Raw genomic sequence first — 20,424 nt, 5'->3', positions numbered from 1 at the left:
CTATGAAATAATAAACCAAACGGACCCTAAAAACCCGTCAAATCAAATCGGGCCTAGGCGGCCTAAGCCTAAACCATGAAGCCCATCACCCTCGAATCCACTCCTTTCGAATCAGTTAATAGCAAAAGCATAATAGAATTTCTTTGTAAGTAAAAACTACCTGCGGCTCTCGAATCCACTCGTAACCTCAACCAAACGAATCCACTGCAGCGTAAATCTTGTTCAATTCTCTGATATTCTTGAAAACCATTTTTCTAAATATTCTAAAAACCCGTCAAATCAAATCGGGCTTAAACCCTGAAACCCATCACCCTCGAATCCATTCCTTTCCAATCCGTTAATAGCAAAAACATAGTAGACTTTATTCGAAGTAAAAACTACCTGCGACTCTCGAATCCACTTGTAATCCTCAACCAAACCAATCCATTGTAGCGTAAATCTTGTTCAATTCTCTGACTCTGCCAATGGCTTCCCAACAAGTTAAAGAAAGTCTGGGCACTCTGAACAAGGACTCCTTCGTTGCTCTCCTCACCAACCTCATTGGAGAGTCCAAGTTCGTCCAAAACAACCCACCGGATTTGATCCCAGAAGAGGACAGAGTGGTAAAGCATGTGCTAGATGTTCTTCTTCCCTACAGCACCACTAATGGAGGAGGACCCTTGCTTATTAACCACGTGACGTATTTTCCCGGTAGAGGAAATCTTATTGTGGAGTATCCTGGAACCGAGCCCGGAAAGATCTTGTCTTTTGTTGGCATGCACATGGATGTTGTCACTGCTAATCCTAACGATTGGGTTTGTCCTTTTTTTTTTTTTTTTTTGCTTTTGATCTCTCGTTTCTGTCGCAGAATTGTGGGTTTGGTTTGGATTGGTCTCTGCAGGGTTGTTTATATATCAAAATGGTTTTTCTAGTTTGAAATTTCTTGTGGGGAATTTAGATTTTGGTTTTAAAGTCTGAATAGAGGATTTTGTTGTAGTTATGTAGGAGTTAAATAGGTTGCTGATGATTATGGATCATATGATAATTGTATGAGCAGGAATTTGATCCTTTTACATTGAGCATTGATGGGGAAAAACTTCGCGGCCGTGGCACTACTGATTGTTTGGGACATGTTGCCCTAGTGACTGAGCTAATGAGGAGGTTGGGGGAGACCAAGCCGAAATTGAAGTCGACTGTGGTGGCGGTCTTCATAGCTAATGAAGAGAATTCTGCCATAACAGGGGTGGGTGTGGATGCACTCGTGAAAGATGGGCTTCTCGATAAGCTGAAGGGAGGTCCTCTGTAAGTAATTGACCAGGAGATAAATTGAGCTATTTTATATGAAGCATATCATGGAACTCCCATAATAAATATGAAGCATCATGTTATAAATCTTACCTTTTTTTTTGTGTGTGTGTGTGTGTGTGTGTGTGTGTGTGGAGGTGAGAAGGGTGGGAGGTACTAAAGGTTGTTTGTCTGGTATGATTTTCTGTTGACAGTTACTGGATTGACACAGCAGATAAACAACCTTGCATTGGTACTGGAGGTATTATACCTTGGAAACTTCATGTGACTGGGAAGCTTTTTCACAGTGGTCTACCACATAAGGTATGCCTATATAATGTTGTCTACAGTTATCTTCTGACTTGCTTCCGTTGAAGGAAATTGTTTTAACATTCTGAAAGAGGGAGGAATAGGCAACATACTCATGCGCACAGAGTTGGAAAGCACTTCCCTTTTTCGATTTTTAAAGAAAATGAAAATTGAAATGGGGAGAGATCACATAATAAGTCAGTGTATGCAAAAAGTATTTTAGAGAATTACCATTTTAAAATTCTGTTCTTGGTTGAAGCTCTTTGAGTGGTGCTTTTAATTGACTCTGAAGAAAGTGATGTTAGTGAAAACAAAATCAGAAACGATATGATCATTATGTATCATCTATGAATTATGGTTGTCATTGGACATCTGCAGGCTATAAATCCTTTGGAGCTGACCATGGAGGCTCTTAAAGAAATCCAAACACGATTTTACAGAGACTTTCCACCTCACCCAGAGGAGCAGGTCTATGGATTTGCAACACCATCAACCATGAAACCAACCCAATGGAATTGTGAGTTGGAACTTTAAAGTAATAAGCTATTGGAGGAAAGAAAAATGGTTTTATTTATGAAGCTTATGTTCTTTATTACAGATCCAGGAGGTGGTATCAATCAAATTCCTTTTGAGTGTACAGTATCAGGAGATGTCAGGTTTATAATTTAGTCAAATTCTTTTTTATTGAAGAGGCCATTGATATACAAGGATGTCTCACAAGAGTTTTTTTTTTTCTCTTTGGACATGCAGGTTGACTCCTTTCTACAAGTAAGTCAGTGCCTTTTGTTCTTGGAATTAGAATATTAGTTTTATTTTTGTTCTTTCAAGTTATTTAATCTGAAAAAATCCAAGCTTTTTGCTTTTCTAATAAGATAAGTAGGTAGTAGTTTATGATGTTCAATGCTTTGATACTTTTTGCAGTGTAAAAGATGTGACGGAGAAACTACAAGAATATGTGGATGACATAAACAAGAACATAGAGAAGCTGGATACAAGGGGACCAGTTTCAAAATATGCTCTACATGATGAAAACATTAGAGGAAGGTGTGTCCTGTATATGATCAAACTCTCTTAGGAGCCTTTTTGGATCTATAATTTAGCTGCAGTTTTTTCTGGATATTTGCATACCGTTGTTTAGAAAATACTTTTTGGTGTGGATATTTTTCTTCTATATATATACATGTCTAAGTTTACCTTATACCATGATACTATGAAGGAGTGAATGAGCTTCTTTTTGCAGCCTTACATTAACTTTTGACGAGGCAAATGCTGGAGTTGCTTGTAATCTTGATTCTAGGGGCTTTCATGTGCTCTGCAAGGCAACTGAAGAGGCAGTTGGACATGTAAAACCTTATTCAATCACTGGGAGTTTGCCACTCATTCGAGAACTGCAAGTGAGAGATTTATAATTTTCTGTCCATTTACTTTGCTAGATTGGCATTTCGTTATTTAATTTTGAACTTTTTATTTTTTTGTTTAGGATGAAGGCTTTGATGTTCAAACTGCAGGCTATGGTATGATATTATTACTACTTTTTGGCAGTTTGCATTCATTTTAATAACTTCTTGTAGGAAAAAACATAGACCATAGTTTTTGGATCATGCCTAAGTATGATTATTTATAGTTGCAACTTGGTGTGTTGTAATCGTGCTATTATGTCCAAGTAGTGAAAATTAGATCCATTGTGTGCTATACTAGTCTAGATAGTCATATCGTGATTCCTTTCTTTACTATTCTTTCCATGCATTTAATCAGGGAAGATTTTATCAGATTTGGAATTTTACTATAATGAGGTCACTTGTGTTGTAAATTGAGGAGTTATAGATAGTTTGTGTGGATATAAAAGGGAGGGATGGGATTCAGTATGCTTGTAGCCAGTTTTAACTACTTATAATTGGGGTTAGAAAGAGGAATCCTTGTAGTCTGCCAGGGAGCCTATCTGTGGATGAGCTAGCATATCGTTTCATCTTTTCTTAAAATGATAAAGCTTTCCAGTTCATACATACAAATTAAACTCATTAAAAGTAAACAGTGGAAGTGAGAATCTAAAAGATAGAGGCTTTTATTAGCTACTTCAGTTAATTTTCCTTGTATAGTTCGGAAAACAACTCAAAACTTATTGTTGACAGGGAAGACAAAAGACTGAATGGAATAATTTTATTGTCTTAATTCTGAAAGTTACAAGGCAGCCTATTTATGCAAGAATTCTAAAACAGGAATATTCTAAACTAGGAAAATAAAAGCCTATTTGCAGCCCTAATTACAGCCTTAATTAAGACAAATATACAATAAAGGAAAAAAACTCTAAATTAACGTAATATTGTCAACACGTATTTTACTCTGGTTCAGTAGGAGTGTGTATTTGAATGGAACTCCAGACTTTGATAAAAAATCTTACTCCAATTTTACTCTAGTATTGTTTTAAAAGCCAGATTACTATGGGGATTTCTTGGGTTGTAAAATGCAAATTTTGATAAAGAACAATGACTGAAATAAAATGTTACAAACATTGTGTGAGGAATTGTTTAAAAAAAAAACTAAAATTCTCATTGATTGGGAATCATTTTGCATCAAAGTGTAATATATCAAGTGAAGGTATGCAGCATATGTCAACATATCACATACAAGATATTGATGATGGTAGTCACTGATCTACTCATTACATGAGCCTTATAGTGAAGGTTCATGCTCTCTTGTGTAATAATTAATTGGATTGTTATCATGANGGGAACTCCAGACTTTGATAAAAAATCTTACTCCAATTTTACCCTAGTATTGTTTTAAAAGCCAGATTACTATGGGGATTTCTTGGGTTGTAAAATGGAAATTTTGATAACGAACAATGACTGAAATAAAATGTTACAAACATTGTGTGAGGAATTGTTTAAAAAAAAAAAACTAAAATTCTCATTGATTGGGAATCATTTTGCATCAAAGTGTAATATATCAAGTGAAGGTACGCAGCATATGTCAACATATCACATACAAGATATTGATGATGGTAGTCACTGATCTACTCATTACATGAGCCTTATAGTGAAGGTTCATGCTCTCTTGTGTATTAATTAATTGGATTGTTATCATGATGGGAATATTATAAGAAAGTTTATGCAATGACAAATAAAGTATAGATAGAAGAAGTAATAGGGAAAGAATCTCAACAGATTAGAAGGATAAGTTTATAGAGTAGAGCGGAGGGAGCGAAATATAAATAAGAATAGTAGGATAGAACCAGAAGATAGCAAGAGTAAGATGAAAGTTAAACTATAGTATGAATTTGTAGAACCATTAGAAGAGCAAAAGGAAAGAGAGGAAAGAGGAAGGGAAGACAGGAAAGACCGACAAGAGAAAGAAAAGAGAAGAAAATTTGCTTCAATGTATTTCTTGAAGTCAATCTTGCTGTCCCAAAAACACTACACTAAAACCTGATAAAACCAAAATGTAAAGGGACGTTGGTCCGGTTAAAACATAAGACAAGATAAATCTATTTCGACAGAGAAATTGAATAAATTAATTCAAATAATATTTCAGAATCCCTATAATTGATTAATTATCCAAAAAGAAATAGCAACTGCTGATAAGCCCTGAATTAATGCTTTAAGATAACCATCACATTTGGCCTAAGCTAATGATACATCAAACCTATGTCCCTCTGTTCTAATATCCTTCATCAAGCAATTTGAGACATAAACTTGAACCATTTTTTTCTAGATGCAAAAATTTTAGGGTTCTGCTGGGAGGGAAGAAATATAGATACAAGAAATATGACTGGAAAGAGAAGAAAAAAGAGAAAATTGTCAGACAATAACAATAGATATTGAGAGTGTGGAGAAGACACACTCTTAACAGAATCCTCTCTACTTTACTGTCAAGCTTGTTGTAATTGTATGGTGGACTGACAATGAAGATAGCTATTAAAAGGGTTTCATTTTGTAAGATCAAGTTTGAATTTTGAATTTATCTTCTCTCTCTTTGAGAGAATACTATGTTCAAGTAGTAAACTTCCTGTTCTTTCTTCTTGGGAGTAGTGACTCCATGATCTAGACAAAGTTGTGGCATGTGTAGGGAGAAATATGCTGGAGCCTTTATGAACCATAATCTAATTTTTTCATGTAGTAGAATGGTAATTTGGGGTATAGGCTTGTACACAGTGTTTGAAGATCTATTCAAGAATGTTTGAGCCAAAAGTAACAACCATGGACACTCTGCCTTTTAATTGTTAGTTTGTCTTCTGTGTTTTTACAATTCTGTTTCAACAGAATGCAACTTTTTGATTTATGAATGATTTCTTTGTTTTTATATTCACCTTATCTCAAAAAATAAATTATTTGGTGAAGAGAGAATAATAGGGCAAGTTATGGAAGTTAATCAATATTTGTTTATTAATTTTGTGTTGCATGCATATGCAGGTTTAATGGCAACATACCATGCCAAGAACGAGTATTGTCTTCTATCTGATATGGGTCAAGGTTACCAGGTTTTTGTCAGCATCATCTCCCAACTAGAAGATTGACGCAATGAAATGAAAATAGCCGGTGATGTTACAACCATATTACAGCCCATAAACATGTTTTCTACAAACATAAAAGATCAGATATATAACTGATGATGTGAAACCAAGTTTCCGGCTTAATAAAATTTTGGTTGTTATTTATGATCTGCAATTGTTAATGTAGTTTGTCTTGATCTTTTTCAACACATTGAAACAGTGGATTAATGGTATCAGGAGGTGACTAGTATAAACAATGCATACATACATGTGCTGAAAATTTAAGTTGCCGTATAAACGGTGTGTTACGTAAATTGTAGTTGAAACGTTTGTCAAAATTTCCATCTGATTTTCTAGTTATCTTGTGATGGTGGGAAAGGAAAGAGAAGTAGTAGTTAAATTGGTTTGCACACTTACGTGTAGTGAGGGGAATGGATTAATTAGGTGTAATATGCAAATCAACAATAGTAAAAGGAAATAAAATGTGGGGAATTTTATGTACCTTTTTGGTCTCAGTAACCCTCACATCCCCGTTAGAGGCAAATACCAACAATTTCAATTACTAACACCACTAATTAACATTTCTTTTATCAATTTTTTTTTCTTTTTTTGATCACCGAGGATGTCTAATTCAGTTTATACGCACTTCAATTAATCCTCTAGAGTCTTAGAACTATCGACCGGGTAAGAGTTTCAATAACCACCCTTATTATTGTTTGAGGAAACTCGAACAAGAGTTCATGAAACCTTCTTCTGTTCTTTTCCCATCAGCTCACTCAGATTCTCGTTATAATGACAATGACAATGACAAATACCATATATCATAACTCATTAACTATTTATGTCAAGTATGGATTCAATATTAGGAGCCATGTTCTGTTGCATTCAATAAGCTTAACTTAATGCCTATATATACCCAAAACGTCTCTGGATACCTAACCAATAAATTAATTTACAATATGCAAAGTTAGTTTTTAAAATGGAAACAAAATATCATCAAACTTTTGCAATGGAGGGACAAATGAAAGTTATAAATTATTCAATTAAGAAATATTTAATGATAATTTATTGTTAATTTTAATAGAAAATAATAAAGACTCCGTTTGTTTTGTTATTCCTATCTATATTTTCAATCATATTTTCAAAATACTTGTTTGTTTTATTATTTGTGAAATACTATTCTACTTTTTAATAACTTTTAAACCCCTTAAGTTTATTAATTTAATTAAACACCCCTTAGAAAAAAAGTTTAAAAATTAACAAAAACACTCCCACCCACCCATAGTTGCCAGATTTCAAAATCTGTCACAATGGCGTAGAAACGACTGAAAATGGTTGGTAATTCACCGATCTGTGACTGTCAAAGAAATGGCCGTCGTTGACGGTCAATGACGGCCAAATCTTGGCTATCGTTGACTGTCAACGACGGCCATATCTTTGGCCGTCGCTGACAGCCAAATCTAACCTTTTACGATCGTCAAAGGCTAGATCTGGCCATAGATCTGGCCTTTTTTGGCCAAATCAGTGGTGGATCTGGTCGAAAAAGCCATATCGATGCACGACCGGCCAAATCCGACTAGTCTATGTTGTAACACTAATTTTTGGCTAGATTCCGGCGATGGTGGTTGGAATCTGGCACTGTGGGTGGATGGGGATATTTTTGTTATTTTACAAAATTTTTATATATTGGGGTGTTTAGTTAAATCAGCAAACCTAAGGGATTTTTTTGTGAATTTTTTAATTTTATCTCGTAATACTCACCCTATTCAACTACCTAATATTATTCTCAAAATCCTATCCAAAATAACAAAACAAACTATTTAGATGCTTTTGATTTTTATTAATGTGAATTTAGCTCTTAAATTCTAAAATGAAATAAAAATAAAAAAACTAAGAAAGCCCAAAATCAAAATTTTAAAGGAAATATACGAAAAATAAAAGAAATTTAGTAAAATAAAGAAACCTAAATAATTTTTTTATTTTTTGTATTTGTATTTGTATTAAAGTGATTTTGATGTATTTGGTTTCCTAGTGTGGTCCGGAACTCTTGTACTCTTGTTGAGTCTTTCCTTTTGGGGACTCATTCTTTAATTCTTTATTAGATTACCTTTTATCAAAAAAAAAAAAAAAAAAAAGAGTTTGAATTATACCTAAAATATGCATGTTCCTTTGATATCCAAAGACTTATATAATTACACTTTTATCCTAAATTAGGTAATATTCTCAATCTATCCTAACAATCTATTTTCCATTCAGTCTTTAGTTAAGTAAAGTCACGAAACTCAACTCTTCACCCCCTCAATTTTAGAAACTAACGATATCACCCCTCTCTAAAGATGAAAAATTAAGGGTAATATTGTCATTTTCTGAAATATAAGTCCTCGTAGGGACACACATCTATCTCCATGGTGGTCCTTAATTTTAAGGAAGGACAATATCCACGTCATCAAATCAAAGGCGATCATTATCCCCACAAGGCAAGTTGTGATTGGTGACTCCAGATATTCCCAAAAAAACCTCTTGGTAACTCACTGATCCTCAAATATTAAACTCCAAATGTGGGCCCCACATCCTTATCTCCCAGCCGCTCGATCCCATCCCAGTGATTTAAGAATTCGAACAACCATCGCTTCTCCTATCGTCAAACTCTGTTCAATGCAGAAGACCACTGACCACCAACACAAACTCCGGCACTTCGGTCTGAACCTCGACACTCGCTGTACCGAATTGAACTAACACGACAGCGCATGGAGATTCCCCTCCCGGTGGCTTCGTTGACTGCCGGTCGTGCGACGTCTTCGTCGTTCAGAAGTGGGTTGTGTTGTGAAGTTTGGGTGAGAAAGAAGGGTGGTCAAAGTCAAAGCCAAAGCCAAGTGCGATGTGTAAAGGCGTCTGCGGAGAGAAGTGGTAGTGGTGACATAAAGCAGGGAGATGGTAGGAGTAGTAATAATGGTGGTGGCGGTGGTGGTGGTGGTGGGAGAGGAGGGGTCACGGGAAGTGTGATGGAGGTGACCACATTTGATCGAGGCGGGTTTGGTGAAGCTACAGCGTCTGAGTTTGCCGTTTGGGATAAGATTGGCGCTGTTGTTAGACTCAGCTATGGAATCGGTTTGTTTCGTTTCAATGCCATGCAGCCTTTTAGTTATATTGTCAAGTTTATTTCTACTTTTAAAAGCATTAATTAGCTTTTGTGATGATACTAAAAGGGCTTCTATAAAGTAGTTGCTTCTTATAACTGCTCATGGAATAACTCAGTTATGCTTTTTTGGGTGTTTTCTTTATCTTCTTTATATGTTGAATGTTTTTTTTACTTCTGTTTTTAGCTTTAGCTTTTGATTTATGTGGATTGGATTTGGAATAGCTATTGATTTATGTTATTGTGAATGTCTGGAATTTCTTAAATGAGTTAAAACGAGATGAAAAACATAAATAAGGGCCTGTTGCATATTTAAATGGACAAACGAGAAGTTTTATGAAAACGTTTTTTATTTGGTTCAAATGAGTTGAAAGGTTTTCAAATACAATTTTTGGATATAATCCTAAAAAAGTTGTTAAAAAAAAAACCAAAGTGTTGTCTCGGAGTTTCTGTAGTTTTTAACTCTGAAAATGGTTTTTCTTTTCAATATTATATAATCTTTTTTTTCTTTCCAATTTTTTAAAATATTGAAATACAATTCGGACGCTTTTGTATCTTAGTTTTCTTTTATAAAATTTTGGGATCAGAAATCAATGGTATTCTGATTATCTTTTTGTGGGGTTGTGGAGTCAGGTATATACGGGGCAATGGCGCTAGCTGGAAGGTTCATATGCTCAATCACTGGAATTGATAGCATGGGAGGTTTTCATCCGTCTTTAGATGCCATTCTTGAAGGACTTGGATATGCAGCTCCACCAATAATGGCTCTTCTATTTATACTAGATGTATGTTCATTTGAACATAGATTTTGATTAAAGTTTTTTATTTGCTTAGTGTGACTTACTGAATTTTGTCCATTATCTGTTATGTTCAAGTCTTTTGTTGAAAGAACATGTAAAATTTTGGAGTTTATTTTTCCTGAATTACTGGAGTCTGGTATTTTGATGCTCAGAAGAAGTTATAAAGTTTTCTTCTTCTACTTCTTAAAATATTGGGCATAGACAATGTTTGATTGCATCTTTGGCGGAAAGAATACTGAAATATCTGAAATGGAGCCTTCTTAGCATTTTTTGAGGGTTCAGATTTCAGAGGAAGGGTTTTCTTTGCTATAAGTTTTCAAATTACTGATCAAACTTATATGTTTGCAGGATGAAGTCGTGAAACTATCACCTCATGCTCGTGCCATTAGAGATGTGGAGGATGAGGAGCTTCGGAGCTTCTTTTATGGAATGTCACCTTGGCAGGTATATCTTCTTTAGTTTCACAATGCTTATACTTGTTAATATTGTCTATCTCTCATAGAACCAAAAAGAACTGATATAACTGTAATTCAAATTTGCAGTTTATACTAATGGTTGCTGCGAGCTCTGTGGGAGAAGAGCTTTTCTACCGGGCTGCTGTTCAGGTCTGTTGTCAGGAAGAGCGTTCTTTTTTTTTTTTTAATATAGAATAAAGATATCATAGGACTTCTAGATCATAAATTTAGATGTTTGAATTTAGATATCATACTTATTGACTTGTTTGTTATCAGTTATTATAGCAGAGTTATAGCAACATCATATTTTTCTCAAGTGCTACAATAATTTTAAGTTTCATGTTATCCGAAATGTGTTCTTAGGGTCTTTCATTCAGCAAAGGACATTCCAATTATCTCTTCTCAAAATCCATGAATGTTAATTTCTAATATACTGTTTTTTGATGGAACTACTGGATCATGACCTTTCCCTTTTTCGGTGTTGATACAGGGAGCATTGGCTGATATATTCCTAAGAGGCACTGATTTGGTCGCGGATGCTAGAGGAATGGCTTCTCTGGTATATGATTTCATTCTATTATTTTGTTAATTGTTGTTTTCATTAATTAGAATTTTCTTGCAACTGAATTTTGCCATATTTCTTCAAAATATAGACTGGCGTGCTGCCTCCCTTTGTCCCATTTGCTCAGGCATTTGCAGCTGTAATAACAGCTGCTCTGACTGGTTCTCTCTATTATGTAGCCACCTCTCCCAAAGGTAGATTCTCTCACCATCCTTTTGAGGAATGTTTGTTATTTCTATGTTAAGATCATTATTGACTTATAAAGTTGCTTAAATTCTTTCAGATCCTACATACATAGTAGCTCCAGTTTTACGATCTCACTCTGGTCGTGAAGATTTGAAAAAGCTGTTTGCAGGTTCCATCTCTTTCCCTTACATGTTCATCATTTTTCAGCAATTTCTTCCGCTTCCAGGGCACAAATATGTCTTATCTTTTGTAACAAAGTGTTGCTGGGTAAAAATGCCTTAGAGATTGCTTCGGTTTCTCGTAACTATCATTTTGTTGATCATTATGATGATTCGCTTACATGTAGCCACAACTCATACTAAGACTTGACATTGGCATAATTTAACTGTTACCTATTTCCTCTTTGAAACATAAGTATATACATTCTGACTGAAGATTTGGGAACTATTGGACAAATGTAGAAGTTCAAATCTGATTATTTTAAGAAATCACTTTGTGTCTTGTGTAAAGGATATCTGTTTTCATATACAAAATATCTAGTCTGCGGTTATAATTGATTAATACTCTGTGGTTATATTTAGTATCCAATATTCATGTCCTCATCCTTTCCTGGTGACTTTTTCAGCCTGGTACGAGAGGAGACAAATGAAAAAGATTTACTCACCTCTCTTGGAAGGATTATTGGCCCTGTACCTTGGTTTCGAATGGATTCAGGTGATTCATGAGCTTATTTTGTTGTTGAACTGCTTACCAATCTAGTTCACGAGAATGATACTGAAATTATTTATTTCTTACATTTACAGACAAATAATATTCTTGCTCCGATTATTACGCATGGTATATACTCTGCGGTAATACTAGGACATGGCCTTTGGAAGATACATGATCACCGGAGAAGACTGCATCAGAGAATACAACAGCTTGAATCAGAAGTAAAAGACTCGAATAAATTATGAAGAAGCTGTTAAAAAAAGGTGCGAGGAAATCTGTACATTACTACTAGAGCTGGTCATTTATAATGGCAAATACATCAGATGTATAAACGAACAGTATATAAGCTGAAGAAAGTTTTAGTGTCAACCCATAATAATACTAGTTGTAGATGATAAGCTTGTACTTATACGTTACTGTCTGAGTGCAATTTTGTTCATCTTTAAATTGTTGCCCTAGTTGTGGTCTTGAATTTTTTGCAACTGTTAAATAAATGTCATTATGCAATCAGCTAACAGAGCCCAGGATAAGGATACAGGAGGAGTCAATGAGCCTGGAGAGAGAGGGGGTATTTATGATTTCTGGGAATTGTTGGATTTTTGTGTGACAAAGAGAAACTTAAGGGTTCTCATTAATTTTCTTTAAAGAAATATTTAATCTTAATTCTTCTTGATAAATAAAAACATGGTAGGTTGACTAATTAACTTATTAAAATGATGATTATGAGATTTAATTCGTAGCTAATCTTGTTTTATATATTCAATCCTCCATCAAATCACATGAGGTTATCATTCACCAATTTCATGCCTTGGGAAAAAAGAAAAACGAAAAAAATGTTTGAAACAAAGAAAATGTTGAAAAAACATTTTCTAAATTTGCATTGTCTATTTTATCACAACATTTCAAATCAATAAAAATAAATAACTATTTTTAAATATTTTATTTTCTAATACTATAGTCAAGACCTCTTTACAATAATACTCTATATAAAAATAACCTTCAATAATACTCTGTATAAAAATAACCTTCATATAATCATAAAAAATTATGATAAAAACTTAATCAGTTATAGATAAGAATAAACTTTATATTATAATAAGTTATAATTTTTATAGGTCTCATCTTAAGGAACTTGTCTCCTCATAGTTATAATTATCTATATATTGCAAAAAAAAAAAAAAAAAAAAAAAAAAAAGTAAGAAAGTTATGTTACATTAAGGGTTTAAGATGAAATATAATATTTATTTAAAATTGTTTGAGACAATGATGTATGTTTTAGAGTTGTTATCATATCTTTGAACTTGCGGGTATGTAATCTCACCGGCATTGATACCTTTTTGTTAAAGCCAAAATATTTCTAGATTCTCAAGTATGTTTAGAGCTTCTTGGTATCAATTATTTTGGATTTTCGTACTATCATCCTCGAGATTATTTCCTTGTCTAATTCCAACAATGATTTCTTCTTACACGAGTTATTACTCATTTGGATGACTGAAGAAGACATTAATATTCATTCGGTAAGTGTAATATATTAATGTAGTGCATAATTTATCTTTATACCACTTTCACTAAGTATAACTAAGTCAAAGTAATAATTTTTGTAACTACACCCTACTCGTAGTAATAAAATTAATTAAATTCATAAATTTAAAAAAAAATTCCTTATTTTTATTTAGAAACAAAGGTATCAAATATAATAGTCAAAACGGATTTAGTTTCCAAAATTGAATCAAGATCTTCTCCCAACTTGAACCTTACTCAAGGATTTGAATTTAGACTTAACTTGGGCTTAGAGGTGGAAAATTTGGGCCGGGTTAGGCGGGTCAACCCTAACCCGGCCCGGGAAAATGAGGGTTAAGCCCGGACCGCCAAGTTGGCGGTCCGGGTTGACCCTAACCCGGTAGCAACCCCCGGGCGGGCCGGGTTGCACAATGGCAACCCGCAACCCGGCGGGTTGCTATTTTGTCTCTTTTGCAAGAGACCCGGCAACCCGCCGGGTTGGTTGTGTGCAACCCGNCATGATTATATTAAACCTGCTCAGGTGCATTGTAACCAGAAGGTGGAGGGAAGGCGTCAATCGGCATGTCCACAGAGGCTTCAGGCTTCCTAACATAGTCACTAGTGACACCTCCATTGCATATCCCAGCAATGTTTAGCAGTAGAATTAAAAGGATTACCATACTCACTGCGCCACCCATATTAATGTGTTCACGATACAATTGTATGTTTCAACCTGAGAGCTGAAGTATTTATTTATACTTCTCAGGTGTTCAGTTCCGATACGAATGGATACAGAGGCGAGGATTTCTCTTAATTTGGCCTAAGATTCGCATATTCCAGGTGATTATTTTATCCTCAGTTGTGTTACACTTTAAAAGGAAAGAGTTTTGACTTGGTTGCACTTTGTGCGGTGAACTGACTCCTGAAGTATCATTTATGCTGCATTAGGTTCGCTGCACTCGAACCGACGTGTACTAAAAAGTTTATTTTAAGATTTAAAGTTCAGAAAATATGCTCCAATATATGAGGCTCTTATGATCCATTTAAGTTGACTTCTGATAATTTCCTCTTTACACGGTGCTCAAACATCTTTAACCTGTTTTAACGCATTAAACAACTTTAATACCCATAATAAATCGCTTTAATATCCAATTGTTCACTTTAGAACCTTTAAAAGATTAGTTAAAATATACGTAAATTGATTCAGATACTTCTAATCAACCAAAAAAAATCTTCAATACCCGATTGTTCACTTTAGAGTTTCAAGAGATTAGAGGATCTTCAAATGACTCTTTATATAATTCAAACTCTCTATTATAAAGAGTTTATCTATAGAAACAATAATCCAACATACTCTTTATTTTTTAAATATACTCTTTATTTTTAAAATATAAATTAAAGAGTGAGTTTGACTCTCCACATTTAGAACATCTCTAAAAAACTCTTTATATGACTCGAACTCTTTATTATAAAGAGTTTATCCATAGAAACAAGAGTTCAATGAACTCTTTATTCTTTAAATATAAATTAAAGAGTGAATTTGATTCTCTACGTTTAGAGAGTTAAATTTCACTCTCTATAATAATTTTAAATAATAAATTACAAGTTTTCATGTATTTTATTTATGATTTATCTTACTTATTAAGTTTTTTTCTTGAAAAAACATATTCTCTCTCCTAAAATTTAAAAAGTCTATTAGATTTGAATCAAAATTTTATTTTTGGTATTTAAAAATCAATAAAGAACATATTTATATGAAAAATGTTTTTTAAAATAAAGAGCATCATCGGAGATGCTCTTAAAGAGTCAACTTTTACTCTCTATCATAATTTTAAAAATAAATTGTAAGTTTTAATACATTTTATTTATAATTTATCTCTCCTATTAAGTTTTTTTTGTGATCCCCGATCAACAGGAAATAAAAAAAATAAAAAAAAAATTAATACCCACTTGATAACCAAAAGATAAAGTCTAGATCAGAATTTTAAATTAAAAAAAATAAAGACTTATATTTTCTCTGTGGATATGGAGAAAGATTAAGAGAACAATTTTAAATTAAGATGGAAGTTATCGCTATCAAAGATAATATTTCTGAATTGACATCAACCAATGAATCACATACAAGAAAGAAAAAAAAAAAGTATAACCAAACATCAGCTAATCCAGGACCAGCACAGACAAAATCTCAAACAGGGTTACATTAACCGCTCACCAAACAAATCAAGAAATATCAAATGGATAAACGAATTCGTTTACAGTCAGTCAATCTAGCATTTGGATCAACTCGTGGCTTTCATCTTCTTCCCATTACGAATTGAAGGTATTCTCTGATTCCTCTCGCTATTATTATTTCATGTTTGCATCTTCCATCAAGTTCGCTTGATGTGTATAAAATATAATTAATGTATAATCTGATATTCTAATGTCACTTCTAGTTTCGGGGATTAGATCTAAGCTTGGCCAAGAAATGTTACTGTACGAATTGGCGTGATAAATATAGAGGACGCTTCAAATTTGGATTTAATTTATGTAGCCTTTCGATTTAGGTGGGATTTGACAAGTATATTATGATAAACGGGAAATGAGAGTGGATTGATTTTTTGTTTTTAGGTTTTTTCCTGAGATGATGGTAAGATTTATGAACTAGTGTGGGATGCTACATTTGCACATTTTGTCTTTGATGATTATTAGGGCAATGGATAAATTATTCTGAACTATTTCATTGTGGGATGGTAACTTTTGTTTTTAAAGTTCATTGGTATATCTTATGAGAATCTATCCTTTAACACTGCTAAACTTGCAAGCTTAGTTATATTTTTTCCATAGTGGGGTTGAGAATTCACTGAAGGTAAACTGTGTGATAGTTTTGAACAACGAGTTTTGGAGAAAGTGGTGTTGAATCATGTAAGATAATCAAATAACTTAGTTGTTGAATTTCATATAGTTGTGTTGCACAAGAAGACTGGGATGGGAAATTTTGTTTTAAATGGGGAGGATTAGGTATAAGGGTGGAAAAGAAAAAGAAAAAACATGATGGAATTTTTTCAGTGTGATAAATGTGTCTTTAACCCAACAATCTTTTTCCTGGGTAAGTCCCTAGTTGTTGAACTTTGGTGCATACTGTAGTGAGGCTGAGGTTTTCTTGCTATCAGAAAAAAGGGAAAAGAAAATGATAGCATTTTTTCTTGGTAGTTTAAGTTCATTTTAAGCATGTTATTTTGAAGAGAATCTCATGTGTTTGGTTCATTTGGGATTGCAGAACTTTGCAATGGAAGGTAATCCAGACCCGAGCACCGCATGATGATTGAAGAAAGTTACCAACAAAGTATGCAAATTGATCCAGTAGAGCACGATTTCCATGCTGCATCGTTTGGTCACCCCTTCCTGTCATTTCCTGGCTGATTCTTCATTGGCCATACTGGCATTGCAGAGAGGATGGGGTGATCCTGGACTGTCAGGGCCTAACTTTGTGTGTGTAGACAGTTTTCGTTTGGGGCAGCTACTCGATACATCCAGGTGAAAACGGAACAGGTAATTTCAAGTTCTCAATGAAGCTAATGTTCGGCTGCTTCAAAATATATATTTGAAATTGTTGCTGACAGTATTGAGCATGCCATCAGACCGGGGATAACTTTATTAATTTATGATGCCCTACTTTTCGGTGATTGTTTGCGGAACCTCTTTCGCGGTTTATGTGGTGTGCTGCACTTCAATTAGACAAGCTGCTGATTTGAAATTATAAAAACATAATTAGCTGCATTTTGCTGTACATGTTTTTTAGTTGTTGACTTCTCCTCTGAGTGATTTTTTTTAATTTGCTAGCAGTGTTGTATTTCTCCCTATCTGTCTGCATTGAATGGTGTGATCAATACCAGCCCAATGAATCAGGAAGAGACACATTGACTTGGGATGATGCACTACGAAAGAGTACACAGGAGTTCCAACACCGATCATACGATCTTTTTACTTGCAATGCCACTCCTTTGTAGCCAACAACCGAACAGATTGGTTTTAATTCTGGTGGGTGGAATGTGGTGAACTTAGCTGCATTTATTTTCTCAAGGGTCGTTGGGTGAGCTTTACATCAATATTACGAACTTTGCTGCCATTTATTATAGAACCTTTCTTGGACTCACATTTGGGGCTTGACCTACATCAAGTTCTTGGCCTTCTTCACCCTGCTTTGTGTGGTTGGTTTCTTGTTGGTACTTACTGTTCAATAATGTGATCCAGTTATAGCTTTCATGTTCTTTGATCACTTAATGTAGAAGGCCTGTAGTTCAACACTTTACATTCATTGTATACCATTGATGTGATCAGAGTATACTCGAGCAATGTGAACTATGACATTCTGATTTTATTTTAACTTTGTGTTGTGTGCCCCACTACGTTTAGTGATGCTTGCTTGCATGATCTTCCTGCGTAAGTAACTAATAACTCGCTTGTTCCTTATGGGGAAATTACCCAATGGTAAATGGTACGTCTGCATGACTGAGGTAAAGAATTGCTTGCAACTGAGTACAACCTGAGCTTTGACTCAATTCACACAACTTCGTCTGTGTGTTATAAATGGCAATTGATATTGTTCGCTTAGGTATAATAGGCCTCACAATTTTGTTTCTGGGCTTCAGGCCCAAAACATGCGTGTTGGATTAAGGCCTATATTCAATATATACATGCACCCCTAGGCCTGCAATCGAACCGAACATAAGAACGGGCCCGTTCGAAAATCGTTCGAAAGCAGTTCGATTGTTCGTGTTCGTGTTCGTGTTCGAAACACACGGATCTGTGTTCGCGTGTTCGTTCGATTAACAAAAAGCTCGTTCGTGTTCGTTAGCAACTCGTTCGTGTTCGTTCCACTAACTGTTCGACTAATCGTTCGTGTTCGTTCGACTACCTGTTCGACTAACCTGTTCGACTAACTCGTTCGACTAACCTGTTCGACTAACTCGTTCGACTAATTTTTCGTTCGACTACACGTTCGATAATTTGTAAATATGTTCGACTAACTTGTTCGATATTCGTTCGATAATTTGTAAATACCTGTTCGACTAACTCGTTCGATAATTTTAAATACCTAAATATTTTAATGTTTACATATATATTTTGTATCACAACATAAATTTATAGTGGATGAAAGTCTATTGTAATATATGATCAATACATATGTGTGATATTTGTTTAAATATATTTTGTATCAACACCATAAATTTATAGTGAAAGATGGCCTATTATAAATATTGATCATACATATGTGTGATTAATTTATATATAATGTGTATTGTGTATATACAAATTATTATCATACATCTATTAATCATAGGTTAAATATGTTATGTAATTACCAAAATTATAGGTTATATATATTTATTATCATTACATAAATTATCCTAAATATTTTAAATGTTTACATATATATTTTGTATCAACACCCATAAATTTATAGTGGAATGAAAGTCTATTGTAATATATGATCAATACATAAGTGATAATTGTTATACATACATAACATATATATATTGTACCAAACCCATAAATTCATAGTGACTGATGGCCTATTATAATATATGATCAATAAATATGTGTGATTAATTTGTTTATATAAGTGTAATTGTGTATATACAAAATTTTTATCAACATATATTAATCATAGGTTAAATATGTTATGAAATTACCAAATTTAGGTTATCATATTTTATTATCATTACATAAATTCTATAAATATTTTAAATGTTTACATATATTTTGTATTAACACCAAAATTTAGAGTAAAAGAAAATCATTGTAATATAGTATCAATACATATGTGTGATTAATTTTATATTTAATATATATAATATTATATTTATATATATATATATTAAATATATATTATATATATATTATAATTACGTCTACATATTTATTTTGTACAACACCAAATTCATATGATATGAGAGTTTATTGTAATATGTGATCAATACAATGTGTGATTAATTTAGGTTATAAACTATTATATTATTAATTGGTATGTTATAACACCTTGATACAATATGTTATGTTTACAATTACCATACTATATTATTATTATTAATTGAATGTTATTATAATTTTAATTATTGATACATTTAGAAAATATGAAGCTATTATGTTATTAGATTTACTTATATTATCACTTGATTATACAATTTATTATGTTATTAAATTTGTCATGCTATGTATCAAGTAATTTATACTTTTTAATTAAAATGCTATATACTTATATATTTAATTATTGATGACATTTGGAAAAAAAAATCCAAACATATTATATATATAAGAAAGACAAAAGTATCATAATATTTTATTAGAACCTTAAAAAAATTCATCAAACTCAATCAAACATAATATAAAAATGGAAATTTTTTTAATTATAATAATACATAACCTTGTTTTCGACATAAACGAACGAACAATCGAACGATTGTTCGCGAAAAGAAGAATTAGGGAACGTATAGTGTTCGCGAACATAATCGAACGAACAACCCCTGTTCGAACTCGATCGAACATATTATCGAACTGTTCGAACATATCGAACAGTAATCGAACGAACAACGAACGTTCGCGAACTGTTCGATTCGTTTGCAGCCCTATGCACCCCTTCTCACATGGAGCGATGTGAGACTTCACAATACACCTTTTATGTGATTGTGTTGATAAATGTTATAAATGTCAATATGATATTGTCTGTTTTGGCACTACAAGGTCTCATGATTTTGTTTTTGGGCTTCAAGCCTAAAAGTATCATGTTGGATTAAGGCCTATAACCTCATATATACACATCCCCTTCACACGGAGCAATGTGGAACTTCACAACAACCTAAACCTGTTTTCAAAAGTTAGAAAAATGGCTCATTCTTGCTCCTGGCCCTGGTGGATTGATATTAAGGAATATTGTTGCTTTGATAAACATATTTGCTTAATCTGTAGATGCCTCCAAGAAGCTTATAGTAGATGCAACAAAACCACTTCTAGTAAGGAATAAACAGTGGAAA

The 20,424-nt window shown here is 33.5% G+C and overlaps 2 protein-coding genes and 1 pseudogene across 2 annotated transcripts; all 3 read left to right on the top strand.

The window, feature by feature from the left end:
- Nucleotides 1-155: 155 nt before the first annotated feature.
- On the top strand, nucleotides 156-6,289 carry LOC116142373 (acetylornithine deacetylase). Its single transcript, XM_031427795.1, has 10 exons — nucleotides 156-794; nucleotides 1,037-1,281; nucleotides 1,479-1,587; nucleotides 1,951-2,089; nucleotides 2,171-2,228; nucleotides 2,323-2,340; nucleotides 2,494-2,616; nucleotides 2,813-2,966; nucleotides 3,053-3,086; nucleotides 5,982-6,289. The coding sequence occupies exons 1-10, from the start codon at nucleotides 465-467 to the stop codon at nucleotides 6,083-6,085; spliced, it is 1,314 nt and encodes a 437-aa protein (XP_031283655.1). The 5' UTR covers nucleotides 156-464; the 3' UTR covers nucleotides 6,086-6,289.
- Nucleotides 6,290-8,653: 2,364 nt separating this feature from the next.
- Nucleotides 8,654-12,379, top strand: LOC116142307. Its single transcript, XM_031427736.1, has 9 exons — nucleotides 8,654-9,169; nucleotides 9,831-9,982; nucleotides 10,346-10,441; nucleotides 10,540-10,602; nucleotides 10,943-11,011; nucleotides 11,106-11,208; nucleotides 11,298-11,369; nucleotides 11,826-11,914; nucleotides 12,004-12,379. The coding sequence occupies exons 1-9, from the start codon at nucleotides 8,809-8,811 to the stop codon at nucleotides 12,154-12,156; spliced, it is 1,158 nt and encodes a 385-aa protein (XP_031283596.1). The 5' UTR covers nucleotides 8,654-8,808; the 3' UTR covers nucleotides 12,157-12,379.
- A 4,332-nt stretch (nucleotides 12,380-16,711) lies between these two features.
- LOC116142369 lies at nucleotides 16,712-17,639 on the top strand (annotated as a pseudogene).
- Nucleotides 17,640-20,424: the final 2,785 nt, after the last annotated feature.

Source organism: Pistacia vera, unplaced genomic scaffold (genome assembly GCF_008641045.1).
Source record: "Pistacia vera cultivar Batoury unplaced genomic scaffold, PisVer_v2 Contig407, whole genome shotgun sequence".
Taxonomy (NCBI): domain Eukaryota; kingdom Viridiplantae; phylum Streptophyta; class Magnoliopsida; order Sapindales; family Anacardiaceae; genus Pistacia; species Pistacia vera.
This window is presented reverse-complemented; position numbering and strand designations above follow the sequence as displayed.